Raw genomic sequence first — 23,663 nt, forward strand, 5'->3', positions numbered from 1 at the left:
AGAGAGAGAGAGAGAGAGAGATAAAGGGCGGAGAGACAAATTGATTTCAGTGGCGAAGACCTACAATTTTAAAATAATTCATATTCACAAATTTTTGTCGACAAAAATATGTCATTTTACTAATTAAAATATAGCTAAAGAGAAAAAGTATTGGCCTATTATGATACAATAATTTTGCAGTTTCAACTGTCTTTATTGTATCAATATCTGGCATACAAAATAAATTACATTCACATCGAATGTAATGAATAGAAACTACTGACTGACAAGTACGTACAATAATTAAAGGGACATTGCTGAAAAAGTACATAGACAATAGCCCTGATCACTCTATTACAGATTGCTCAGCCTTATAGGCTTTGACGGCAACAACTTTTATCAAGTTTACTGTACTGCCACCTAGCGACAGTAGAAGGAGTCACGTCATAACTCTCATTTGAATTGCATGGAGCAACTGTACTTCCATCTAGCGTTCGTTTCCAGTCGACGGTGGAGATCCAGGTGGTTGTTCTCTTCCACATTCTATCGTTTTTAACATTGCGATGGTCAATCTGTTATATACGTGATCAGGGACAATAGTGACATTTTACGAAGATATAGAGATTTCAGTGCTTATGGTTAAGAAACTTTGGCACACAGTAGTAAACAGCTACAAACAAATTAACTCTAGCCTATATGTCCGAAAGTCAATCATCTCCACTCCCTTTCATATCACCTTTCCTTCAGTTTCCTGTACTTCATAAATAAATGCATCGTTTCAGCTGACAACATGCGTGTCCTATTGAATATAGGAAATAGTGAACTATGAAAACTCTCTTCAGTTTCAAAAATATGTGTAATGTCTTTTCGAACTAAACTGGAAAATATGTCACCATATAGCAGCATTGTAACCATACTAATATCAATTAATATCATTCAGTGTTGTGTGTTTAAGTTGCATGTTTAGTCTCAGGTATATGAAATTTTTGGTCTATAATCACTTTAAATCCAGTTGTATTTAAAGACAAAAGGATCTATACACCATATCAAATGAAGATACAGAAAGTAAAAGTTTCACAATTCATGACAAATCAAGGAAAAAGCATACTTGAAAGAATTCCTGGTGACGATTAATGAGTAAGTGAAAACAATATAACCTTTTGAAAACTGTAATTGCGAATATAAAAAAGCCAAATTTGTCTATTTTACCATTGAAACGTGCAAACTTTAAAATGGCAAGTTATCTAATTTTAGAAGCAGGATGGAACTTATTTCAAAGAGTACTTCTGAAGAGAAACTGCCACAATGATCTAGTGGCTAGAGCTCTGAACTTATAATCTTTGGATCCGAGTTCGAGTCCCGGCGTACCCAGGATTTATAACTTGTGTTGGGCACGAAGCGCGTCATCTCCGACAGTGGCCATTATGTGTGACATTTCCGACAGTCTCATGTAACTGCCGGTGGGTTTTCCAATAAAACACTTTTTATCCGCGTCATTTGCGACAGTTGAAAATTCTTACGAACTCGCAATTTTTCCCTCACACTTTTTCTAGGCTTGAGACTAGCTACCCTCCTTGAAGCAGGCGAGGCAGGAGGTTTAGAAAGTTACGTAAATTGTAAAATGTTATTGAAAACAATGTTTTCATGGTCCCAGTTTGTGCAGATATGCAACTGTTTTCAGGAAGCCTTTGATATGAAGGGTTCAGAGCCATAGTGGGCCAAGCGCCATTCATTGAAAACAGAGAAAGCAAGGTTTAAAGTTAAGTGAATACCATAGTTTAATGAAGATTGATATGTCACATAGTTTTAATATGCATACTTTATATTACTTGTTATATGTTTAATTAAATTATAATAATTACTTCATTATAACCCTTGTTTTCTTCGCTTTTTAACTTTTGGCGCTTGGCCCACTATGGCTCTGAATCCTTCATTTATTGCCTGTCTGAATCATATTTTCTATAAGCCGTGCATAAAGCTTCGTCAACTTTAATACATGTATATTTCGTTTTTTTTTTCTTTTCCCCTTCATTTTTTCTGGTAGGTTATTTTACGACGCTGTATCAACATCGCAGATTATTTAGCGTCTGACTGAGGCTAAGGTGATAATGTCGGTGAAATGAGTCCGGGGTCCAGCACCGATAGTTAAACAGCATTTGCTCATATTGGGTTGAGGGAAAACCCCGATAAAACCTCAACCAGGTAATTTGCCTCGACCGGGATTCGAACTCGGGTCACCTGGTTTCGCGGCCAGACGCGCTAACCGTTACTCCACAGGTGTAGATCCACCAATATATTAAGGGCATGTCTGTCACATAAGAAATTGTTGTATTGGGCTTCTTTTCTTTTCAGATTATTAATTAAAACGAACAAGTTGGGATGTGGTTTTTTTGAAAGTTGATTTAGTCTGCGATTCTATCCTTCCACTGCATTGTTGGTTCCGTGCCTTCTTTTGTAACAGTTTCAGATACTGATGGGTATTGTCATTCTCAAGCCACTGATTCACAAAGTCGTCGTTGAATTCTGTTACTTTCTGGTCGTCGGTGAATCTTCCATGACATATAACAACCCCTTTCAACGTCTTCAGGCTGTAAGAACGCCAATGATGCACACATACGAATGCAAAGTCGAATCGCTTGGTCCTCGTTGTAAGACTGAACTAAACCCAAGTGTTGAACCTTAAATCAAATGCACTGGTGACGAGCATGAAGAGTATAAAGATAAATTATGGATCTGTCGCAAATGACTTACTTGTTTATCAAGTTGTCGAGGGGAATATTAGCACTGTCGGGAATGACACACTGTAGCAAATGTCGCGGATTCGTTGGGCAAGCCTACGGCCCAGATAATGCAGGAGTTTTCTCCGGGAGCTCCGGTTCTCCTGTGGCATTTTAACAAATCTTTGTCATATGACATCGCAGGTGTAGTGAGACCAGCCTTCTATGAGAGGCTCTGGACAACAAGTCTGCCGGTAAACTGGTCTACACAACTGGTTTCATATGGGTAAATTGCGAACAGCCAGGTATCTGCCGTTAGTAAAAAGAAAAACTTCTGAAGAGATATCTCATTTATGCGATGAAATGTGTTAAGTGGTCTATCACTAACATTAACCGTGCTCCCAGGAGCATTTCTGAAGACAGAGAACATGTTAAAGTAATCCAGGAGAGGATTTCTCAAGCTACAGACTTTGTTTACTAAGAACGTTTTTTTCTGATTTCATAATTTTTATTGCTGATAACTATTTTGTCTTGTAATATGAGATAATCCGAGTGAAAATAGAAAGGCTGAAGTTAAATTGTGCACTTAGGGATCAGTCCTTGGACAGAAAGCTATGACAGACCGAAAAAGAGGTGAATACAACCATTCTAATTCACGAGACTGGAATCAGGCTTGCGAGGCTTAATTAATCCTGTAATTGATGATGATGATGATGATGATGATGATGATGATGATGATGATGATGATGATGATGATGATGATGATATAAGAAGGAAATGCTTCGTCCTACTTTATAATTTTCTGCGTTCTCCAGATAGAGGTGAGAATGAGACAGTCCAAAGCCACCCTTTTAACAAAGTTAGTTTTTTGTTCGAGTTCATGGGGGGAAGCCACTGGTAAAATATTATAAAATTTACTCTTCAAGTAACAAAAGCATAAGTTAAAAAAATTATCATTTTGCACCTAATAGCACTGCAAATTAAACTTTTAGCTTAGAACTCTGCCATTGAAATTTTGTCTTCTTAGCTTAGGATTATTATCATTCTCACCCCTTCAATTACGTACTTATCACACTCATTCATTAATGTTATTTGATAATAGTATAACCCAACTTAAGAGATTTTTTATCTTATGATGAAAAAACTTATTGATGTCATTTCAAACTTTCAGCAAAGATACACAAGCATCTGAGTTGTAAAAGCAACAATTCAAGGACACTTACCACAAAGCACATTATCACATTCAGAGTCTTCTGGGCAGAGGTAGCAGGGATCACCTATGATGTACAATGGTTGATCCCAGTAGTTTCCTGTGGGTCCATAGTTGCACACATAGTGCTCTACAAAGAACGGCCCATTTCGAAACCCACGTCGACCACACCCCACAAATCGTGTTTCGGCCCACACCAATTGCGTGTAATGTCCTGTCATCATTTCATTTCCTGTAACTCTGTCCGACGAAAATCAGAACATTAAATTGCCGCTAATGTAAAAAGAAATCAGTACAAATTTATAGACCTATTATATTTATTATGATATGTTTAAATATTTTAGAAGTAGGCCTAATTGGTCACAATCACGTCTCTGAATACATATAATTATTAGTAATACAGTTTATTAAAAATATGTTGTTATTCTTGTTGTTGTTTAGTCAACTGCCAGAAGATAGGTCTGAACTTCACAAGTGATACAAAGAAGACATCACTTATGAGGCAAGGAGATAATGGAATAGGGTGGTCAGTTCCTTTCTCCCTCCATTGCATACATTGCCGACTAGGTATGACATTAGTCAGACTTCAGATGCATACAAATATTTGTTCTTCCTCTGAGACATATCGTCAAGTGAGATGTACTGCCTGATAATTGATGTGCATATCAGCCAGAACCTCTATCAGAGGATATTATAAAATACAATTTAGCTAATATCTACTGTCTTCATTGTTGTAGATAATTTTAACATTAGACATATGCACACAGTGAAAATTAACTTCTATTACAGACCGATTATTTAGTCCTAACAGCTCAGAGACGCGAAAGAGGGGAAGTAATAGGATTAGTGGGGAGAGCTCCGGAGTAGAGATAAGGGTGAGCGGTCGGTAAAGAAATGCAGTACAGCTTAACTGTATTAGAAACGTACAGCTCTACCGCATGCGTGACATCCTATCGCAATGAGAGCAAGTGACTGACTAACCTGAACACCCTTTGGCGTAACTTAATGGACTCGCCTGATCCAGGCGCACATTGTTGGCGATTGTCAGGACTAAATATTCGTACTGTACAATTACTGTAAATTTAGAAAAGGAAAGGAATAATCACGATCTGGAAAAATTTTCCAGATCAAAGGATCATCCGGTTTTCTACGATTGGTTCCGAAACGAATATTAAGAACTGTATGTAATAGAGTATTCAACAACAACAAAGATTCTGAAAACTTTTGTATTCCTTTTTCGTATAACAAAAGACTATTATGGGAAGAAGAGCACCAGCACAGCAATGAAGGACAGAGATTTGCTAATGATGTTTGTCCTAAATCGTCTAGTTTAGCAATTATAAAATGGCGAGGTGACGTACAACCTGGGGCTGTTCTTTAGGGTTGTAGCAAGTTTGTGCTACAACCAAAACTTTTTTAAGCCATTAACTGTTTAAAATTAGAGTTGAAGTATTTTAGTTCTGTCTACTAGAGCAGTGTTTTTAAAACTTTTTGGTAATAGGTCCCCCTTTTTTACATTATTTTAGTGCGGCCTCCTAAACTAAAATGTAGAGGGACGGTTAGTAATAATAATTTGGTAGAAATTAGAAAATATATATTTAATTGCGTTTTATTTAATGTCAAATAGTAGGATGTTTCAATTCATTATTATTATTATTATTATTATTATTATTATTATTATTATTATTATTATTATTATTATTATTATTATTATTATTATTATTATTATTATTATTAGCTTTCGTATTTCTATGAAGGACATGAGACATCACAAACTCTTCTATACTGTATTAGCAATTCTAAATCTTTCTCTTCGGTCTCCAGATATATTAAAAATGCTAACTTACATGCAGGGGATTTCGATCCATTAAATATATAGAAATATTAGAACATGGCAATGTCATTTGCTTTAATATTAGTTGCATAATCTTTCTACACAAATTTGTAATACTTTCTGTAAGAATTAACTCCTTTCCATAAAATTTAATAGTATTGATTCCTGTAAATTAATAATTGTAATCTTTTTGCTTTATTTTGTTGTTTTTATCTCAATTATTTACTTAATTTGTACCATACTTGTTCATTTTATTGCATTAATTGTATCACTGTGCTGGACTTTTATTGGCCAATTGCTGTTGTACAGTATATAAATAAATAAATAAATAAATAAATAAATGCATTATTATTATTATTATTATTATTATTATTATTATTATTAAAAGTTCTTCTATGAAAATTTAAATATCCAACTACTTTGCGTTAAATGAAAACCTAATTCAATTGTTTTATTTTAAAATTGATATCAAATTTCACATTACTATGTTCTACATTCTACTCTATACTTTGGTCGACCTGGTTGGCAAGTTGGTATAGCGCTGGCCTTCTATGCCCAAGGTTGCGGGTTCGATCTCGGGCCAGGTCGATGGCATTTAAGTGTGCTTAAATGCGATAGGCTCATGTCAGTAGATTTACTGGCATGTAAAAGAACTCCTGCGGGATAAAATTCCGGCACATCCGGCGACGCTGATATAACCTCTGCAGTTGCGAGCGTCGTTAAATAAACCATAACATTCTATACTTTAGAGCAGGGGACCCCACTGAAGTGATGTGAGGAAAAGGGAGACCTCATTATCAAAAAGGTTGAGAAGCTCTATTCTGAAAAATAATAATTTTTATTCTCTCTTAGTGTGGAGTTTATATGGCGAAGGGAAATAGAAGAAACTCAATGTATATAACTTCTTTTATTCCACTATTTTACGATGCTTTATCAATTGCTTGGTTATCTAGCGTCTGAGTGAGGTGAAGTTGGTAGTCCTAGCGAGATGAGTCCAGAGTTCAGCGCCGAAAGTTACCCAGCATTTGCTCTTAGAGTGTTGAGGGAAAACTCCGGAAAAACTTCAACCATGTATCTTGTCTCAAACAGGAACTGGACCCGCCAGTTTCACGGTCAGATATGTTAATATGTTAATCGTTACTCTACAGCGATGGAGGACTGTGCTTGGAGTCAGAGAAAATTTTACATAATATATGTGGTTTCAGAGAAGTGTCATCGAAGTTGTCGCAAGCAAAGAACTCATTTCTAACGGTTCCGTAACACCTATTTTTTAACTGTGTTCTATCTGCTGCCTCTTTGAAACAGCCAATAGAAAACAAATTCGTCACTCGCTTTCGGGCGCCACAAGGAAAGTGAAGACGGCGTCGCCACATCGATCCTTAGCTCAATTGTCACTGTAATGTAAATACTTCTTTCCATGCGTAAACAGTAATGGCAGTCTACTATCTGTCTTCGGAGAAAGGTGGGGAATGCTGCTATTTGCAAGGCACGCTCTGGCCCTTACCTTAGTCGCAATTCACACAGAGAAGACGTGGCTCGGACATCGGGCGGATGCATTATTACTTTTCGAGTCTCGTCCATGTACTCTCGGCTCCACAAGTAAAGAACCCTGGCCTCACACCACTTCTGCACAGATGACAGTGATTGACAGGCCAGTTAGGGGAAGCTGTTGCCACGTTTGCTCTTGGCTGGACTCTTTAAATGTATTTTCTTTTGCAACTGGTTGGATTCTTTCAAAAATGGAAAATTCACAACACAGCATTCTCGGCGGTCTCCTGGCGGTATCTTTGTCCACAGTTTCACTAATTGGGGGAGCGTGTCAGTCAGATTTATGGCTTCCTGAACCCAACCCTGCAACGAAGGTTCTTTACTTGTGAAACCAAACAAATCTATCAGTGCATACAAAGAAGACGGGATGGGGCACGCCACTCGGAAGCCAGCGCCGCGTCTCTTTCCAGTCACGAGTGACCATTCAAAGTTACACGTGGTGTCTGACTGCAAAAGAAAATGCGCGACGATTTTGAATTTGATATTCAATTTTGTGAAGCAGATTGTTTGATATGGTATAGAAACATTAGTGGAACATTATAATGTATTTCATTACATCGAATATATAAAACTTCCCTTTCTTTTTCAACCACCAAGGATACACCTAAAAACTTCTCTCTCTCTCTTTTTAACTCTTTTTTTTTTTGTACGAGAGCCAGGTCATCCTTATCGGCTGAAGACATCATAAAAGCTGTGTGACGCGAAAGTGTCGCAAGGGTTTTTGACTCTTCAAAGCATACCTTTGCCCACGTCATGTCCGTGTCATGTCTTCGCCTCATCCTATCTACGTCTTCTCTGTATGACGTCAGAAGTCGTTTCTTTGGCTGCGACAGCTTAAGAGAATAACTGAGAATAAATGGAATGAAGCCAGCAGAGGTGAGAAGACCTAGAGATATCGAATTCATATCGACCCGGTAAATATAAATTGCTTGAACATACATGAATTTTGGTGTGTCATCGGCAGACCAGTTACCCACTTCATTGTACCAACCCTCGATCACTTTCTCCCATTCCACGATTGGTTCCAAGTTGTTCCAGTATTGGGCAATATTTTGCCCCACTTTGAAGTCCACTGAAATATAATTAAATCCCAAGATTATTTTTGATGGAAATATCTTCACTCGTTTTGTTACTGCATTCCAATTCAATTTAGTGAATTTTTCCAAAATGAAAACCTTTATTGCTAATATACTAATGAATTCCTATCACTACAAGACAGACCAACTAACAGACTAAAAAAAAAAAAAAAAAAAAAAAAAAAAAAAAAAAAAAAAAAAAAAAAACATTTATTCCATTATGCAAATCAAGATTTCAGGTATAACTCCCTGTAAAGTTGATTTGAATAATTTCGAGGGAAAAATTGTTCCGGAGCCGGGTTTTTTCCCTCGAAATTATTCATTTATTCCATTATTTTATTTTATTATGATTAGTCTACCTTTAATAAGTATGGCTCGGAAGTTGATGAAATATTATCTTTTTACGAGACATAATTGACAATGCAGTATGCAATATAAACTCTTTCACTTCAACACGAACCAATATAACCTACTTTCATTTTACTTTTTTTTTTTTTGTTTTTTTTTGCATTTTTCGGTTTTTTATTGACTAGTGGTCATTTTTTTTTAGGAAATATTCTACTTCTTGTTGCATTTTTATCCTTTTCTGCTTATGAACGGACACTTTTTTATGGCGTAGTAGTAGTGTATAATCGACAATCCACTGAAAATTCCTTACGCAATTCGATTGCATCTTACAAGAATTTTCCTTAAGGCTGCATTAGCCTTGACTCCTGTATTACGTGTTCCTCCCCATTCAACACAACAGAACAAATACTGCAGCCGCAGTGTACACAGTCAGCATATTGTATCACACAGTGAAGACATAAAAATGGCGAAAGTAAAACAAAGCAGACAAAGTTTTTTTTTTTTTTTTTTTTTTTTTGCGACGCTTAGTGACTGAGTTTGGTAACAATGTATTTTCTACAGATGAAAGTATACCGGTACTATTTTGTTTGTATTTTACTTTTAAAAATCGTGGCCCTTTTTTTAAATTTTAAGGTCATATTTTCAGAAATTTAAGGTCATTTTATAGGCCATTTTTCTGTGATTGTTAGGTCATCAACATCCGAGCCCTCGTAATAAGAAATACAAGTGAGCGAAGCTAAAAATATAACAAAATATTAGCCGAGGCTGAAACGAGAAAGTCTTCAAAAATATGTATTAGTGTTGTTTTCTATTTGCTATTCAATGCCGCTGTAACAATTACTAGGTTATTTATCATCGATAGAATTGGTACTAGCGAGATGGTATTTGGCGAGATAGGCCGAGAATTCGCCATGTGTTTATCTGACATTTGCAGTACATTTGAGTAAAACCTCGTAAACGATCTCAACTATATAATCATCCTAAGCGGGATTCGAATCACGTCCAAACGTAGCCTCTCACATTTCTAAGTACCTATCTGTTTCCTCTTTGGTGAGGTCTGATTTTCAACCCGGTACTTCATTACAATTCATTCTTAATTTCTTATTCTGAAGTAGAATTTAAAATCGATACAACAGTCCACTTGACACTATATGTCAAATTACTTCACCGCGTTAAACTGCAGTTTGAAATCGCTAACTAAGCTCCTTATGTGGAATATGGAGATAAAGGAGAGCTGTGTGACCAAAATAAGAATGACGTGCATAAGTAACGGTCTAAATAGCAATTTTCTTACCAACATGTCGACAGTCGTGAGAGAATGTGCACTGATCAGCCCACGTTTGTGCTATCATCGCCAGTTCTTCGTCCCAGTTCTGTAAACAAACCGAAGCAGCCCTTGAACAGGAAAATATGCCATACTCTTCTGAGCTTTGACTTTGGAAAGTGTGTAAAACATGAAAACTCAGTCATCTCAAGCAAATCAAATACTGACCCAGTTCAAACATTACATTCAAGCTCTAATGCAATTTTTAAGGAGGCTTTCACACATGCGGCAACCGAATCAATGTGATGGTCGGAAAGTCCCCGTTAACAGAGGCTTTGCTAGCGGTGACAATGCTGAGAATGACATCATGTGAAACGGTACTGAAGGAACTGAATGATAGTTAAGTAGTGTTGCTTGTATTAATGTTTTTTTGTGTACCAGAGCCATCATATTGGCCGCGGGCGGTTGTGGCACGTCTTCTATTAGGCCCCGGGTCTCGTTGCCACTGGCAACCCAGGCTCTCAGTCGGTTGTGTACATCTAAAATGAGTTCCTTTTCGTCCTCGGTCACTCCTCCGTCCAGGACGTCTGTACATGCCGAACCAATGCCCTACAATAATAATAATAATAATAATAATAATAATAATAATAATAATAATAATAATAATAATAATAATAATAATAAATTATAACGAAGACGTATAATTAAGGTAATATTAGTAACCTAACATTATTTTGATTTATGTTTTATTAATAATACATTATTAAGGGGTTAGGTACAGCTTACAGCAGTAACATTTTTGGAAATATTCAACATTTTTTCCTCCATTACTGTATACTGTACAATAATGAAAATTGGTGTGTGTAAAACACTGTCCTTCTGCTATATGAAAAAAATATTTTTACGATTTAAAAAAACTATACATATATATATATATATATATATATATATATATATATATATATATATATATTTCAGAATTCAAAATGATGCCAGTTTACTTTGCAGTGATGAAGCGTTTCCCTCATAACTCATAAGCTTGTTAACTTTTTCATGTTCTCCCTATTTTATTTTATTGCTGAAACTCATCTTTACAATATTATGCTATTTCAACTACATTCCTTAATACATAATATATTTTTTATTTTGTGTTAGAAGGGAATACTGATATTTGACCATTTTTTTAATGAATTTATTTTTATCAGACAATCTATCGAAGATAGAGAAATGATCTTTCATCACATTGTAGATATGACATGCATAAATACACTCAAAAAATTTCTCATCACAGAATGTTGGATAATTTTTGAGTTATGTGGGAAACGCTTCATCATTGCGCACAGTGAACTGAATTTTGAAAAAAAAAAAATGTAATTTTTTTTGTTGTTGTTGAATATTTCCAAAATTTTATTGCTGTAAGTTGTACCTAACCCTTTAATGTGCTAGCCAACAGAAGGAGTAATTAGGCAATAACAAGAGTTACAATAAAACAATATTTACAACAATGATAAAAAAATAAATCAATATTAGTATAAAAATTAGATACTACCTATTCTCCCCTACAAGTTGGCAATTTTAATGCATCTGGAAAAAACGGGAAAATATTTAGAATTTCTATTGTAAAAAGTTTGTGAGTTTTCATACCTTTCATAGGAACACAAAACTAAAATTCAGAATTATGCTTCTGTGTATTCCACCGTGTCCTTGAACTTGACATTTCCAAAGTTTCGGAACTACATACAGGTTCCATCATCAACGTAAGACCAGAGGTCGCCAGACTAATCCGGATGACTGAGCCCAACAGAATAGGCAACGCCTTTCGACTTATTTGTCTGCCCTTTTGATGAAACCTGTATGTAGTTCCGAAACTTTGGAAATGTTAAGTTTCAGGACACGGTGAATTACCCAAAAGCCTAATTCTGATCAGGCACTTCAAAGCCTAAAACTCATATAAAATCTAACATTGTTTATCAAAGAGTCACAAGTTTATACATCGGATATTAGGTAAGAACCTATTTTGTTCTTGAATAGATAGACTCGTATTAAGTTGTATTGGTATGTTTAATGCTTATTAAAGGTAACAGTGCTAATTTTCCAAAGCCTGGTAACGCCTAATTTGAAGGCAGAATATATTTTAGTCTATTTCATATTAATACACAGTACTGCTAATACAATTGTTTCTATTTTTAAAGAAAATTAACTCGCTTCATCTTGACGAAGTGGCAGGCATCATTTTGGAAGATGAAGCGACTTCCATCTACTGTGCTAAGTCCTTCTTAAGGATGACTATTTCACATCAAGGTGGCTTACATCAATCACAGCTTACACTTTTGATTGGTATGGTTGCTCCTTTGAAGAAAATAGGGAAACGAATTCATTAGCAACTCCATATTTCAGCCACGATAAAGAGAAACTAGTTAAGCATCAGAATCAACTGGAGAAAAAGTAAGAAAAAATCTAGCAAATGTTCTACATAAGAATTCTGGACTTACCTATCTCAATGCAGCAGCCAATGTTTACCCGGATGATGGTTTTAAGTTCTTCCAGACTACGTGGATTGCTTTTGTACTTTTTGTCTTTTGAAGTTCCCCATAGATAAGAGTCACATGGGGTGAGGTCGGGAGATTGAGGGAGCCATACATTCCTACTCCTAAATCTACATTCAAATATATGTAGTTCGTCCATAAAACAGTCGGTTGTATATGCTGTTACAGAATCGTGTTGAAGACAAAGCGTGATTTTGTCTTTTTCCTTGAATTTCATCTCTAGAAACTCTAAAAGACAAGGTGCACACTGGAAGAACTGATAAATAGCATCTATGAAGACATCACCTCCACATCTCAACGGCGAAAAAGTGAGTGATGTTTTACTTCAACAGGAGCAAGAATTGTTTGGAATAAAAAGCATACATTTTCAACATGTTCTTTCTTAATTTTGGTGAATAAAGTATGCTTTAATAGCTTATATTTAGTAATAATTTACATTAACAGTTTGTGATGCATCCAGTTACTATTACTGCGGGGCGTATTACCGGTAGCAAGCTGAGTAAACGGAGTCTGCGAGCCGCTTGGCGGAGTGCCGAATCGCCGAGTTGCAGTTTCCTCACAATCTATTGACCCAACAGTATTCAATAATTTGAACTGTATTTGAATTTAACAAACGCATATAGCATTTATAGATTACGAAAAAGTAATCAATAAAGTGAGTTGATATTAGTCTATGTTATGGTAAATTTTAGAAAATAGTGGATTCCCAATTCACCTAAGCCAAATCATAAAATCTTTGTATATTAAGACAATAAATGTGTTTTTCACGAGCGGAAAAGATCTCAAAAATTATATTATATTAGCACAGTCTAGTATATACAGTCACGAAGCTTCAGTTGCGAGGGTGCTAGGAACAATAGACTGTGCCGGTACTATTTCGCATTTTCTGTAATGAGACGATATTAGCGATTCTAGTGGTTAGCAACTATCTATGGATGCATATTTGAGCTTTGTGACTGTATATACTGTAATATTAGCACAAGTGTAAGACAAGGATACAGTTTGTCTCCAACTTTATTTAATATTTATATTGACGACATTCTCAGAGAATGGAAAGGAAATAGTTTAGATGGAATCAAAATAAACAATAAATTAAATACTTTAACTTTTGCTGACGATCAAATAGTAGACCCTAATAAAAGAAAATAAATACGATTTATTAAAGCCATTTATCAACTTAGTGAAATATTCAGAAAATATAATTACAAATATAAACAAAAAATACCAAAGTTACTGGAAAACTAAAAAAAAAAAAAAAAAAAAAAAAATAGTAATAAAATATTAGTATAAAACTTCTACAGCAACTTAATCATTTGCAATACTAGTCTATTTAGATTATGCATGTGGTTATGATGCAGACATTGATATCAAATTACAAAACTTTCGGAACATTTGTGGAACTATCTCTAAAAATTTAAAGAAAAAAAGAGGAAGTACACAATTAAAGTTTCATAAAGCTATGGCAGTGCCGACTTTGCTTATGGCTACGAGACATGGACTTTCAAAAAGACATATTTTAATAACATAAAGCCCGCCTAAATGAAATTTTTAAGAAATGTAAAAGGTTGCACTGGAATGAATGACCATAGAAACGAAACAATACGAAAAGAACTAGATATATGTATTTACCATAGATAATAAAATTACACATCATAGGGTTGGCTGTATAAAGAACTTGGAATGAATGGACGAAGAACGAATTCTGAAACAGATACTGAATTATAAGCCCGAAGGAAAATGAGATGTTGGCCGGCCAAGAAAGCAATGCAAGCTGAAGTCAAAACAGGAGCTTCTACTAATACCTGATGTGAATAAAAATAAGAAGATGATTATGATGATGAATTTTAAATTGATAACAAGTGGATAATATAATTCAGCGTGGGAACTTATTATAACTTGTTCCGCAGGATGTTTCGCCGTAGCTTCAGAGTAAGAAATAATTTGTAATTTTTCGTTGCTTTTGGACTGGTAATAGAATACGATTGTGAACAATGGATGGATGTGGATTTATTCAACAGTTATACATGCATATCACACCTACAAAATTTATCCTCAAATCCAGTGCACGGGTCTTATGATACTAAGTGCTACGCAAAACAAGTCTTACTTAGTAGGTTGCGTCCCTCTTATCTACAATAAATCCAACCACTCTCTATAAAACACACAGATTAATATGCAAGTGGTACATACAAAACACATTAAGTTATATCATATACCCTACCTTATTTATTGACAGACATACAAGTGTATTATTTAATAGCTATCTTTATCTGTGTAATATCTTCGTCAATTTGTGTTATAAACTGCAACAGCTGATATTATAAGCTGCCTCGTCTTGTAGAGGAACAATCCAATCTTTTGTTGGTGTACTCTGTTCTCGTACTCTTATCTCTTACACACATTTTTAATTTATCCTTTTTATCTGGTATATTCCCTAAGTAATTTAAATCTACTATAATTAAACCTATTTATAAAATATGAGATAAAAAGAGTATGAAATTATCGACCTATATCATTACTACCTAGTATCTCCAAATGTTTCGAAAAGTGTATTAAAATCGCTTATTTAAATATTTAGAAAATATAGTTAAATATTTTATATTTTAGGTGATAGCAATTTGGTTTCCGTAATAAAATTGGTATTAGGCCTATATAATGCAATATTTAAAGTTTCTGAAAAAATAATTGGAGAGCTGGATCGAGGGAATAAGTGTTTTGGTATTTTCTTAGATATAAGAAAAGCGTTTGATACTGTTAATCACACAATCTTAATATAAAAATTAAATATGTTAGGTATTAGAGAAAAAGCTTTAGAATTACCGGTACTAAAATGTTAGCTGAACGATAGAATTTATATAATAAAAAATGATTATCTTAGTGATCCTTACAATATTAATATTGGTGTTCCTCACGGTACAGTTTTCGGTCCTATTTCGTTTTTCATATACAGTACATAAATGATTTATTAGCAATTGATGTACAAAACCACAAAGGTGTAGTCCTGTGAAGATGTTACAGTATTATTGTTTGGGGAAAACTTGGCACGACAATTATTTTAACGCAAGCAGGGTTTGATTAGAATATTCTTTCTCTTAACATTGCTAAAACCACAGTCATTCCTTTTTCATTAACTAAAACTCTTATAAATTCCTAATTCCCCTTAAACATTATACTGCACAATTTTGGTTGTTTTACAATTTCCTCTAATTGCCTAATTATAAATGAATCTTCAGAGGTTAAATATTTATAAATCATTATTTATAAACATCTGAAATGGGACAAACAAATCAACTACCTTTGTAGAATTATATATTACTTTGTTCAGTTACGGAATTACTTATCAATGGATGTATTACGTACAGTTTAACTTGCCTTATGTCAGTCTATAACCCAATATGGAATATTAGGATGGGATAAAAATAATCTTAATCCATTCGATTTATTACATAGAAGAATAAGTAAAATACTGTATGTTTAAAAACCTATTGATTATCCTACCGAAAAATTGTTTTCAGAATTTAAAGTCTTGGAAATACATGGAATTTAGATCAATATATTATTAAATTTTATACATAAAAATCTCACATATTTCCGATCATATACTCACAAACAGAAAATCAAAAGCATAGCTGCAATACGTTTGTTTGAACCCAAGTGTTTAACGAGCACTGCTTTCAATCATAGTACTAATTTCGGCCATAGAATTTATAACAAATTAATAAAAAATAGCCACATCTATTTACCTGCAACAGTTTTAAATTTAAGAATGTATGTAAGCAATTTGTTATGAATAATTCTTAATTATCATGTTATTTTATTGTAATTTATTCATGTATTATTTATCGAATCCTCCCTTCAACACAAGAACTCTCTCTTTCAGAGGAGTGCTAGAATTTTGTTAATTTACAATTTATTGGCATTGTATTTTTCTGGAAATAAACAATATCGTATATCTTATATTTATGACGTCAAGACATGCTACCGATCTCCTATTCCGATCTAGCTTCGAGGCTGTAGATAATTTCTTTAAAATTTACAATCCGCCAGAACAGGATTCAGGACTGAGAGAGAGGGGTGGAAGCAAGGGGAAAGGATTGGTTTCCCTTCCAAGTCCATGGGCGTTGAATGACGTGTCCGAGATTCGTCCACAACAATGTGACGGATTGCAACAAACTGTGCTCACAAACAAAATGGCGAAAGTATTTCCGACTGCAATAATTATAACAATAAACTTAACCAACGAATTCGGATTAAATGCATTATATCTATTGGTATGCAAACGATTACAATACGTTTATATGTAAGAAAAGAGATTTGGAAATACTTAAATGAATTTAAATTTAATTGGTTAAAATTAACTCATGATAAATGTTTAAACAAAACATATTTTTGTTGTAGTCTTAGCAGATTAGGGAAACTTTAGTGATGAAAAAAATATTTAACACTTACTTTCAAAACATATTGTTATAAACAAAAGATTAAATGTCTTACCTTTCTATTAGTATTATGACTGTAGGCCTATAATACGTTAGTATGTAAAAATTAAAGCATTCATAAGATTTAAGTAAGAAAATATATAACTTCTAGTTTAAGTGAAATATACTATATTCATCTCATAATAAAACAAATCTAATTTCTCACATGAATATAAAGTAACATAATTCCTGTAATTAACTTAGCTTTAACTACAACGCGCTCCAGATCTTTGCATTCATTTTTTAATCACCAGTTTCATTATATTAGGCTATACTGCCTGAGGAGGGAAATCAGATGTGCATCTGTCAATTTAGAGCGATCGTCGCTTTTATTGAAGTTCATTTTCGAGAATGTTTGCTTACATACGTATGTAGAACCAACACAGAACTCATTCGCGCTTTGTGACTGTTGTGAATACAGAAGTATTCATTTTCCCATTTCTCTTTAAACTGGTATTTTCCGAACGACATTGCATTGAATTCCACCACTAGAAAGTGAATACAAATCCGCTCTACCTTATCACGTGAATGACCAGTAGTAATGACGGAAGGGATGAATGGCGTAATCCAGCTTGTGATGTATGCCACAACTGAGGCTGAGTTTTGCACCCTTGCGCTAGAATGTGCTTCCAGGATTCCTTTTCGACACATTATGGACAGATGCTTTGTTGACAATTTCACAACCCTTCCATGCACTCAGTCTTAACCGCGCCAAACCCGTTAAGGGATGGAATAATAGTAAGGGGTAAAGATAGTACTTCTAGTGAATACAAATTATATATATTTGAATAGATATTATAAATAAGTTAATAAACACTAACTCACCTCAAACAGACACATGGTGTGTTCCGCTAGATCCCCTGTTCCGCCGCCAGGATCACACAATTTGCAGTATTTGTCTATGTCTTCAGCGACAGCAACGATGACAAGCGCAGCAAGCACCACATACATGATGTAACTGCCACAGATACGTTGCGGTAAGTGCGGGTGTAAACGGTACAATGTATCGGGATTTTAATGATATCTTTCTGCTGAGGCAGTGACTCAACAGAACATATCACTAACAACGTGATGTTTGCTAACATCAGTGGCTTTTATACTTTTCTTGTACGAAATTTCATTCTCTTTTTGTGCGCTCATACAAATCTTGACCTTTCGTCTGTAAAGGTCTTGCGAAAAGCACGATCAATATTGCAGTTTTATCTGTGTTTGGGAAGCAACTCCTCTGTAGTTAATTTTATTTTAATAATCATGAGCCTCGTGTTCAAGGTAACGTTACATCTTACTCAGTTTTAAAACGGAAACTGCAACGAATTAAACGTAAGAAATTGTGTAGCATCTTTTGTTTTGTTGCTTCACCTTGGTTTTTACTTCGTTACGAACGCATCTTAAGTAACTAGTAAGCACAATATAAAGAAATAAATAAATCTTAGTTTAAATATCCTCAACAACAAAGGAATACACCATAATGCGTCAGGTAGCTGAAGCGTGCTTTATTTAACGCCACAAAGAGAATACTGCATTCCCAAATAATTTGTAAGATGATCAGCAATTTTCGTATCAGTTCCGGCTTAATAATAAGACATTCGCGTTTATTACAGTGTGGAAATTATTTTAAGTTATAATTACGATTCCATCCTGTTCCTACGTGACTAAAATCTTCATAATTGTAGATTACATTGCAAGAAGAACAAGATTTGCTAGGGTTATGTTTGTATTTCAAACCCAATAACCAAAAAGAAATACACATAAAGAATACTATACAGTATACGAAACTCTAACCTCTCGGTAGAGCCTTCGGAAAATATCTGTGCTCTTGTATGATCCAGATAGAGAATTTGTTTTTTCCATTTTCCAAAATTCTAAAGCCATGACCACGTTGATTCTTGAACAAACATAATATATTAATTATTTTAAACTTTATGAGATAGATGTCAACTCTGCGTTTCAAATATTGCCGCTGTTGTTGCCTTCCATCGAGTAGAGGTCCTGCTTTTTTTTCACCGAGTAGAATGGTTTTATAATAATAAATAATAATATTATATTATATTATGTTACGTTATATTATATTATATTATATTATTATTACTATTATTATTATTATTATTATTATTATTATTATTATTATTATTATTATTATTATTTCTGAATTAGAAGCCGATAGGTATACGGAATTAGTGCAGCCGAATTTTTTTGTGAAAAATTTAAAGAATCACCAGTTCCACACTGTAATGCATTTCGTGCACTTATAAATTTCGTGAAATAATCTCAGTGGAGGACGCCGAACGGAACAGGAAACTACCAAAATTGACAGAAGACAATATATTATTTTTCATTCTATGATGCAGAGTCCGTCAAAACCGTTACGTAAAGTAGCACAATGGACATATATTAGTCTTCCAACAGCGCATAAAATCGTTCGAAATGAATTTAAGCTGTTTCCATATAAAGTAATGGCAGCACAAAAATGAAAGCGGTGGATCACGAAAGACAATTAAGCTTCAAAATTTAATTCAACAGATAAACATTAATGTGCTTTTATACGAACGAGGCCTGGTTTCACCTTTTCGGCCACAACAATTCACAGAATATAGGATTATGATCGTCGGAAAATCCTGATATTTTACATGCCATAGGCTATCATTATATCATCAGAATCTTGGAATTAGTGTTGGCATTTCCAGATGCCGCATTACTGATACAATTTTCATTTATAAAACAATAAGTACAGTAGTTAACATTATTGCTCTGGCATTCTGAACAATTTCACTGGCTAACTTGCAAAATATTATGGAGATAAGTAGGCATGATTCCAACAAGAAGCGCGACTGTACATTCAACTTACAAATCTCTACAACTTTTGAGTAAGATATTTGGTGAACGCTCAACTCAAAAAAAAAAAAAAAATATATATATATATATATATATATATATATATAGCCCACACGCTCCCCAGACAACACCAGATTTTTGTTTATGAAGTGTAGCAAAATGTGCAGTATGTCAAGATCTCTTACAAACACTTTTTATGAACTGCAAGTTACAATAACCGCATACATACATACATACATACATACATACATACATACATACATACATACATACATACATACATACATACATTACATACGTAGCTAGGAAACAATAGAACAACATGTTGTTACTCAAACGTCTTCCATACTGCCGATGTGGCCCTGTTGCATGCAGTAAGGATTGTTAACATGATTATGATGCACTCCAAGGCGGCCGTTGGTCGCGCAGGTGGGCCGTTTTGTATGTCCATTTCCTGGCTGCTCGCTCCCTGAATAACGAGATCGTTACGAAGTTCCTAGCTCTGGTAATGAGCTATGAGTTTGAGTTTGAGTAACTACTTTCATAGAGTCTACTACTTAATTATAATATCACTTGTATTTTTCGTGAGCTTACAGTTTCCAATGTTGTCTAATCGGAAGAGTCATCGTCTGCGTCATCGTCCTCCTTATCTTCTTCCTACTCCTCCTCATTCTTCTCTCCCAGCTGCAGCCGCTCTTCGTTCGCTTCATCATCCTTCCCTCTTGGCACGCGCACGTCTTCACTTGTACTATAAGTATGGGGTTCCTTCAACATTTGTCGCACTTCAGCAGGAAAGGAATTCTTTTTTTTGTCTTGAAACGGAGAAATACTTGATATGATAGGATCAGAAGTTACAAGAAGATGATTTAAGACAGTGGTCCTCAGCACTCGCTGAAATGGGTAAAGGGTAAGCGGAGCCGTCCCGTGTGCCCCGTCGTGCAGCAGAAAGAGGTAGAGAGTATACCCGCTAGCAGCTACGAGTGCACCATAGTGCAGTGTGTTCTCCGCGGGTAAGAGACGCTAGCCCCAGGGTGCTCTGTGCTGATGACCGCTGATTTAAGATATCCTGCATTGTTTGAATTAGTGAAAATTTTCTTGAATGATCTTCAGGGTACTTTCTAATGTTCTTATGTACAGCTTCTTGGGCTTCTTCTGATATCTTACCTATAGGTAACACTGCACATTGAACTGCCATTCCCCCATGTATTAGGATTTTGTGGACTGTTACTGGCATATAGAACCAAGACCAGAGTTGGATATAGAGGGTTGTAGTATCTTTAGCATATTTGTCATATTCGTCAACATTAATTGAAAACCCACTTGCCATTGCACAAAGAATTATAGAAACACGTTTAATCAGTTCTTCATCAATTCCTGTGATTGAAGAAGACTGTTCTGGATTTAAGAAGAAACGACGAGCCGTATTTCCGTCATTGGAATTTTCACTCTGTCCAGGCTTTGCTTGATCTACGATCAATTCCATTTCAGTACGAAACAGATTGATTATTTTATACTTTCGTGAAGTAACTGAAGTGTTTTGTTTCCTTGTCCTGGTGTGCCACGTTTTTATTTCTAAACTGTAGGTAGGCGATCTGTAAGAGGCACTCAAAGAACTGATCCAAGAGTCCAAAATTGTAAACTCCAATGCCAGGTGACATTTTCATTGAGCTAATTTCATTCATGCGTTTTGGTGTAGAGCTACAAATGTAACAAGTCTGTGAAGATGTATCTGTCATTGTATTGCAAATTTTGCCATCAACCATATTCATCACTAATTTTTATGAAATAAGCAATGTTTTATCATTTATTACGACTTCGGTTGGTCTAAGTTCAGTAATTTGGTCCTGAATTCCATTTAACTCTCTTATTGTTGTTTGCTTGGTCTCTTTTTTATGAATGAATTTTACTCTGTAGAATCTGGTTGACGATGGTCTAGGATTATGTATGCCACATAACTACTTTATCAGAATCATCAGGGTTACAACAGTACAGCTGTAATAGAACAACTGATATAACAAACATCGCAGAGTTTTCCTGGAGCACTGCTTCAAGCGTTTTTCTACATTACTTCTAAATATGCGCACTACTTTTTCAACACACTATATAATGTTCTTGGAACAATGTCGTATTTCTAATTTTGTCACTACGAAATCAGTAAGAGTTTGAGTAGATCCTTTTTTCAGTAGTCTACACCTCGTATAAGTCCATTCGAGTCACGGTGGACTGGATATGGGGATCTACCCCTGAAATTAAAAAAACGTAAATAAAAAAAGGCAAGAAAACGCAAGTAAATCTTAACTTTTGTAATAAACTATAAGGATTGCTTTATAACCTGTTCCTAGATGTTAAGGTGACATTTGGTACAACATATTTTAAATATCTAATTTAAAATGAAATAAATTCCGCAATATTTTAAAGCTATGTTTAACGCATCCGCGGTAATAATTCACGTATACAATTAAAGTATGAATAATGAAAATACGAAGTACGAACCTTCTGTTAACACTTCCATCACAGAAAGACACTTTTCTCCACATCAACAACACACAGATGACCCTCACATCAGTACCATCATAAACCATCTGGCGCTCGGCGCTCGGGTTCTTACACTTAGCGGTTTTTAGAAGGCAGCCCTGTTGCCATTTCGCTCGATAAAAAATTGATGGCATACAGATTTGTGAAGATCAGTTTTAGTACTTCCAGACTATATAGCGAGAAAACGTTATTTAAAACATTTCAAAATTCAACATTTTCGTGCTAGATTTGAATTCTGGCCCACTATGCGATAACGGGCTTATGTGGAGGCGGCAATGAACCTTTGGGTAATATGTTTTCATTCACTCTGTTATGTTGTTTTTCACAGTTACATAGTTCACACATCCCAAACTACCAAACTCACATCCTACTATAGTACTAACATTTATAAATATATAAACGCTTTCTAAGAAAGTACAGCACAATTTAGAGGAAGCTAAAATGAACTGTATAGATAATGACTTCGATTGTATGCCGTAGATTTAGTTTAAGATATTCTTACCTTGACACCAAAGACAGAAGCTTACAGTCCAGGCTGCTACTCAATGAAGAACATCCGTCCAACTGATTCACTGTCACCGCATGTCTAAGCAAAGGCAGTTCCTTAACCATATAATTTTATGTCTGTTTTTGCAAAATTGAACTTTAAGTCAAGAAGCTTAGAATGAGTTATGTCCATAAGAGTTCGTATTTATACACTTTTAACGTATTTCCTCATAATACTCGTTTCCCATAAATTTTCATACTTATACGTCATTTTATTGTTTCCTGTAAACGTAAAAAGATATTTACAATATTTCTTTGTGAAATATCTCATAAATATGTAGATTAAACCTAGGTTCAGAGCTGAAATTAAACGGAAGCCCGATAGATCACTTTTTCTCGAAACGAAATGGCAAAGCCAACTGCATTATTACAGAAAACAATTCTTACTGGGTAAGACGGCGAGTGTCTGAGTTTTAAACAAATGACTAAAGAAATTACCGCTATGCAAGATGACTTGAGAGGATACAACCAATTAGGATCCAGGATGCCTTGTAACTATATTTTGTTCACGCTGTTCTCTGATTACATAATAATGCGGTGGTAATCTATTCTTCATGTTCACGAATAATTACAATTCCTTCATGCTATGCACCGCTAATGCAATATTTATGACCTTGTTTAGTATGAAAAATTGCTAACATGACTTCTCACACCACACAGAAGTCCTCTTTTTTTAGGTTTATCATATTTTTCCTCAAACAGAGATATTTTTAGAGGTGCAATGAAGGAGTCCCAGAACATTGTTCCGTAGAT

At 34.9% G+C, this 23,663-nt stretch overlaps 1 protein-coding gene across 1 annotated transcript in view; it reads right to left on the reverse strand.

Annotated features, from left to right (window-relative positions):
* LOC138697577 (venom allergen 5-like) overlaps nucleotides 1–23,049 on the reverse strand; it is a 35,511-nt gene extending 12,462 nt beyond the window's left edge. Inside the window, exons 1-6 of the mRNA XM_069822947.1 lie at nucleotides 22,867–23,049; nucleotides 17,823–17,955; nucleotides 10,415–10,585; nucleotides 10,007–10,085; nucleotides 8,228–8,360; nucleotides 3,920–4,146 (exon numbers count right to left, since the gene is read on the reverse strand). Coding sequence (XP_069679048.1) covers nucleotides 3,920–4,146; nucleotides 8,228–8,360; nucleotides 10,007–10,085; nucleotides 10,415–10,585; nucleotides 17,823–17,955; nucleotides 22,867–22,976 — 853 coding nt within the window. The 5' untranslated portion in view covers nucleotides 22,977–23,049. The remainder of the gene's footprint in view (nucleotides 1–3,919; nucleotides 4,147–8,227; nucleotides 8,361–10,006; nucleotides 10,086–10,414; nucleotides 10,586–17,822; nucleotides 17,956–22,866) is intronic.
* Nucleotides 23,050–23,663: the final 614 nt, after the last annotated feature.

Source organism: Periplaneta americana, chromosome 1, assembly GCF_040183065.1.
Source record: "Periplaneta americana isolate PAMFEO1 chromosome 1, P.americana_PAMFEO1_priV1, whole genome shotgun sequence".
In the NCBI taxonomy this organism is placed as follows: domain Eukaryota; kingdom Metazoa; phylum Arthropoda; class Insecta; order Blattodea; family Blattidae; genus Periplaneta; species Periplaneta americana.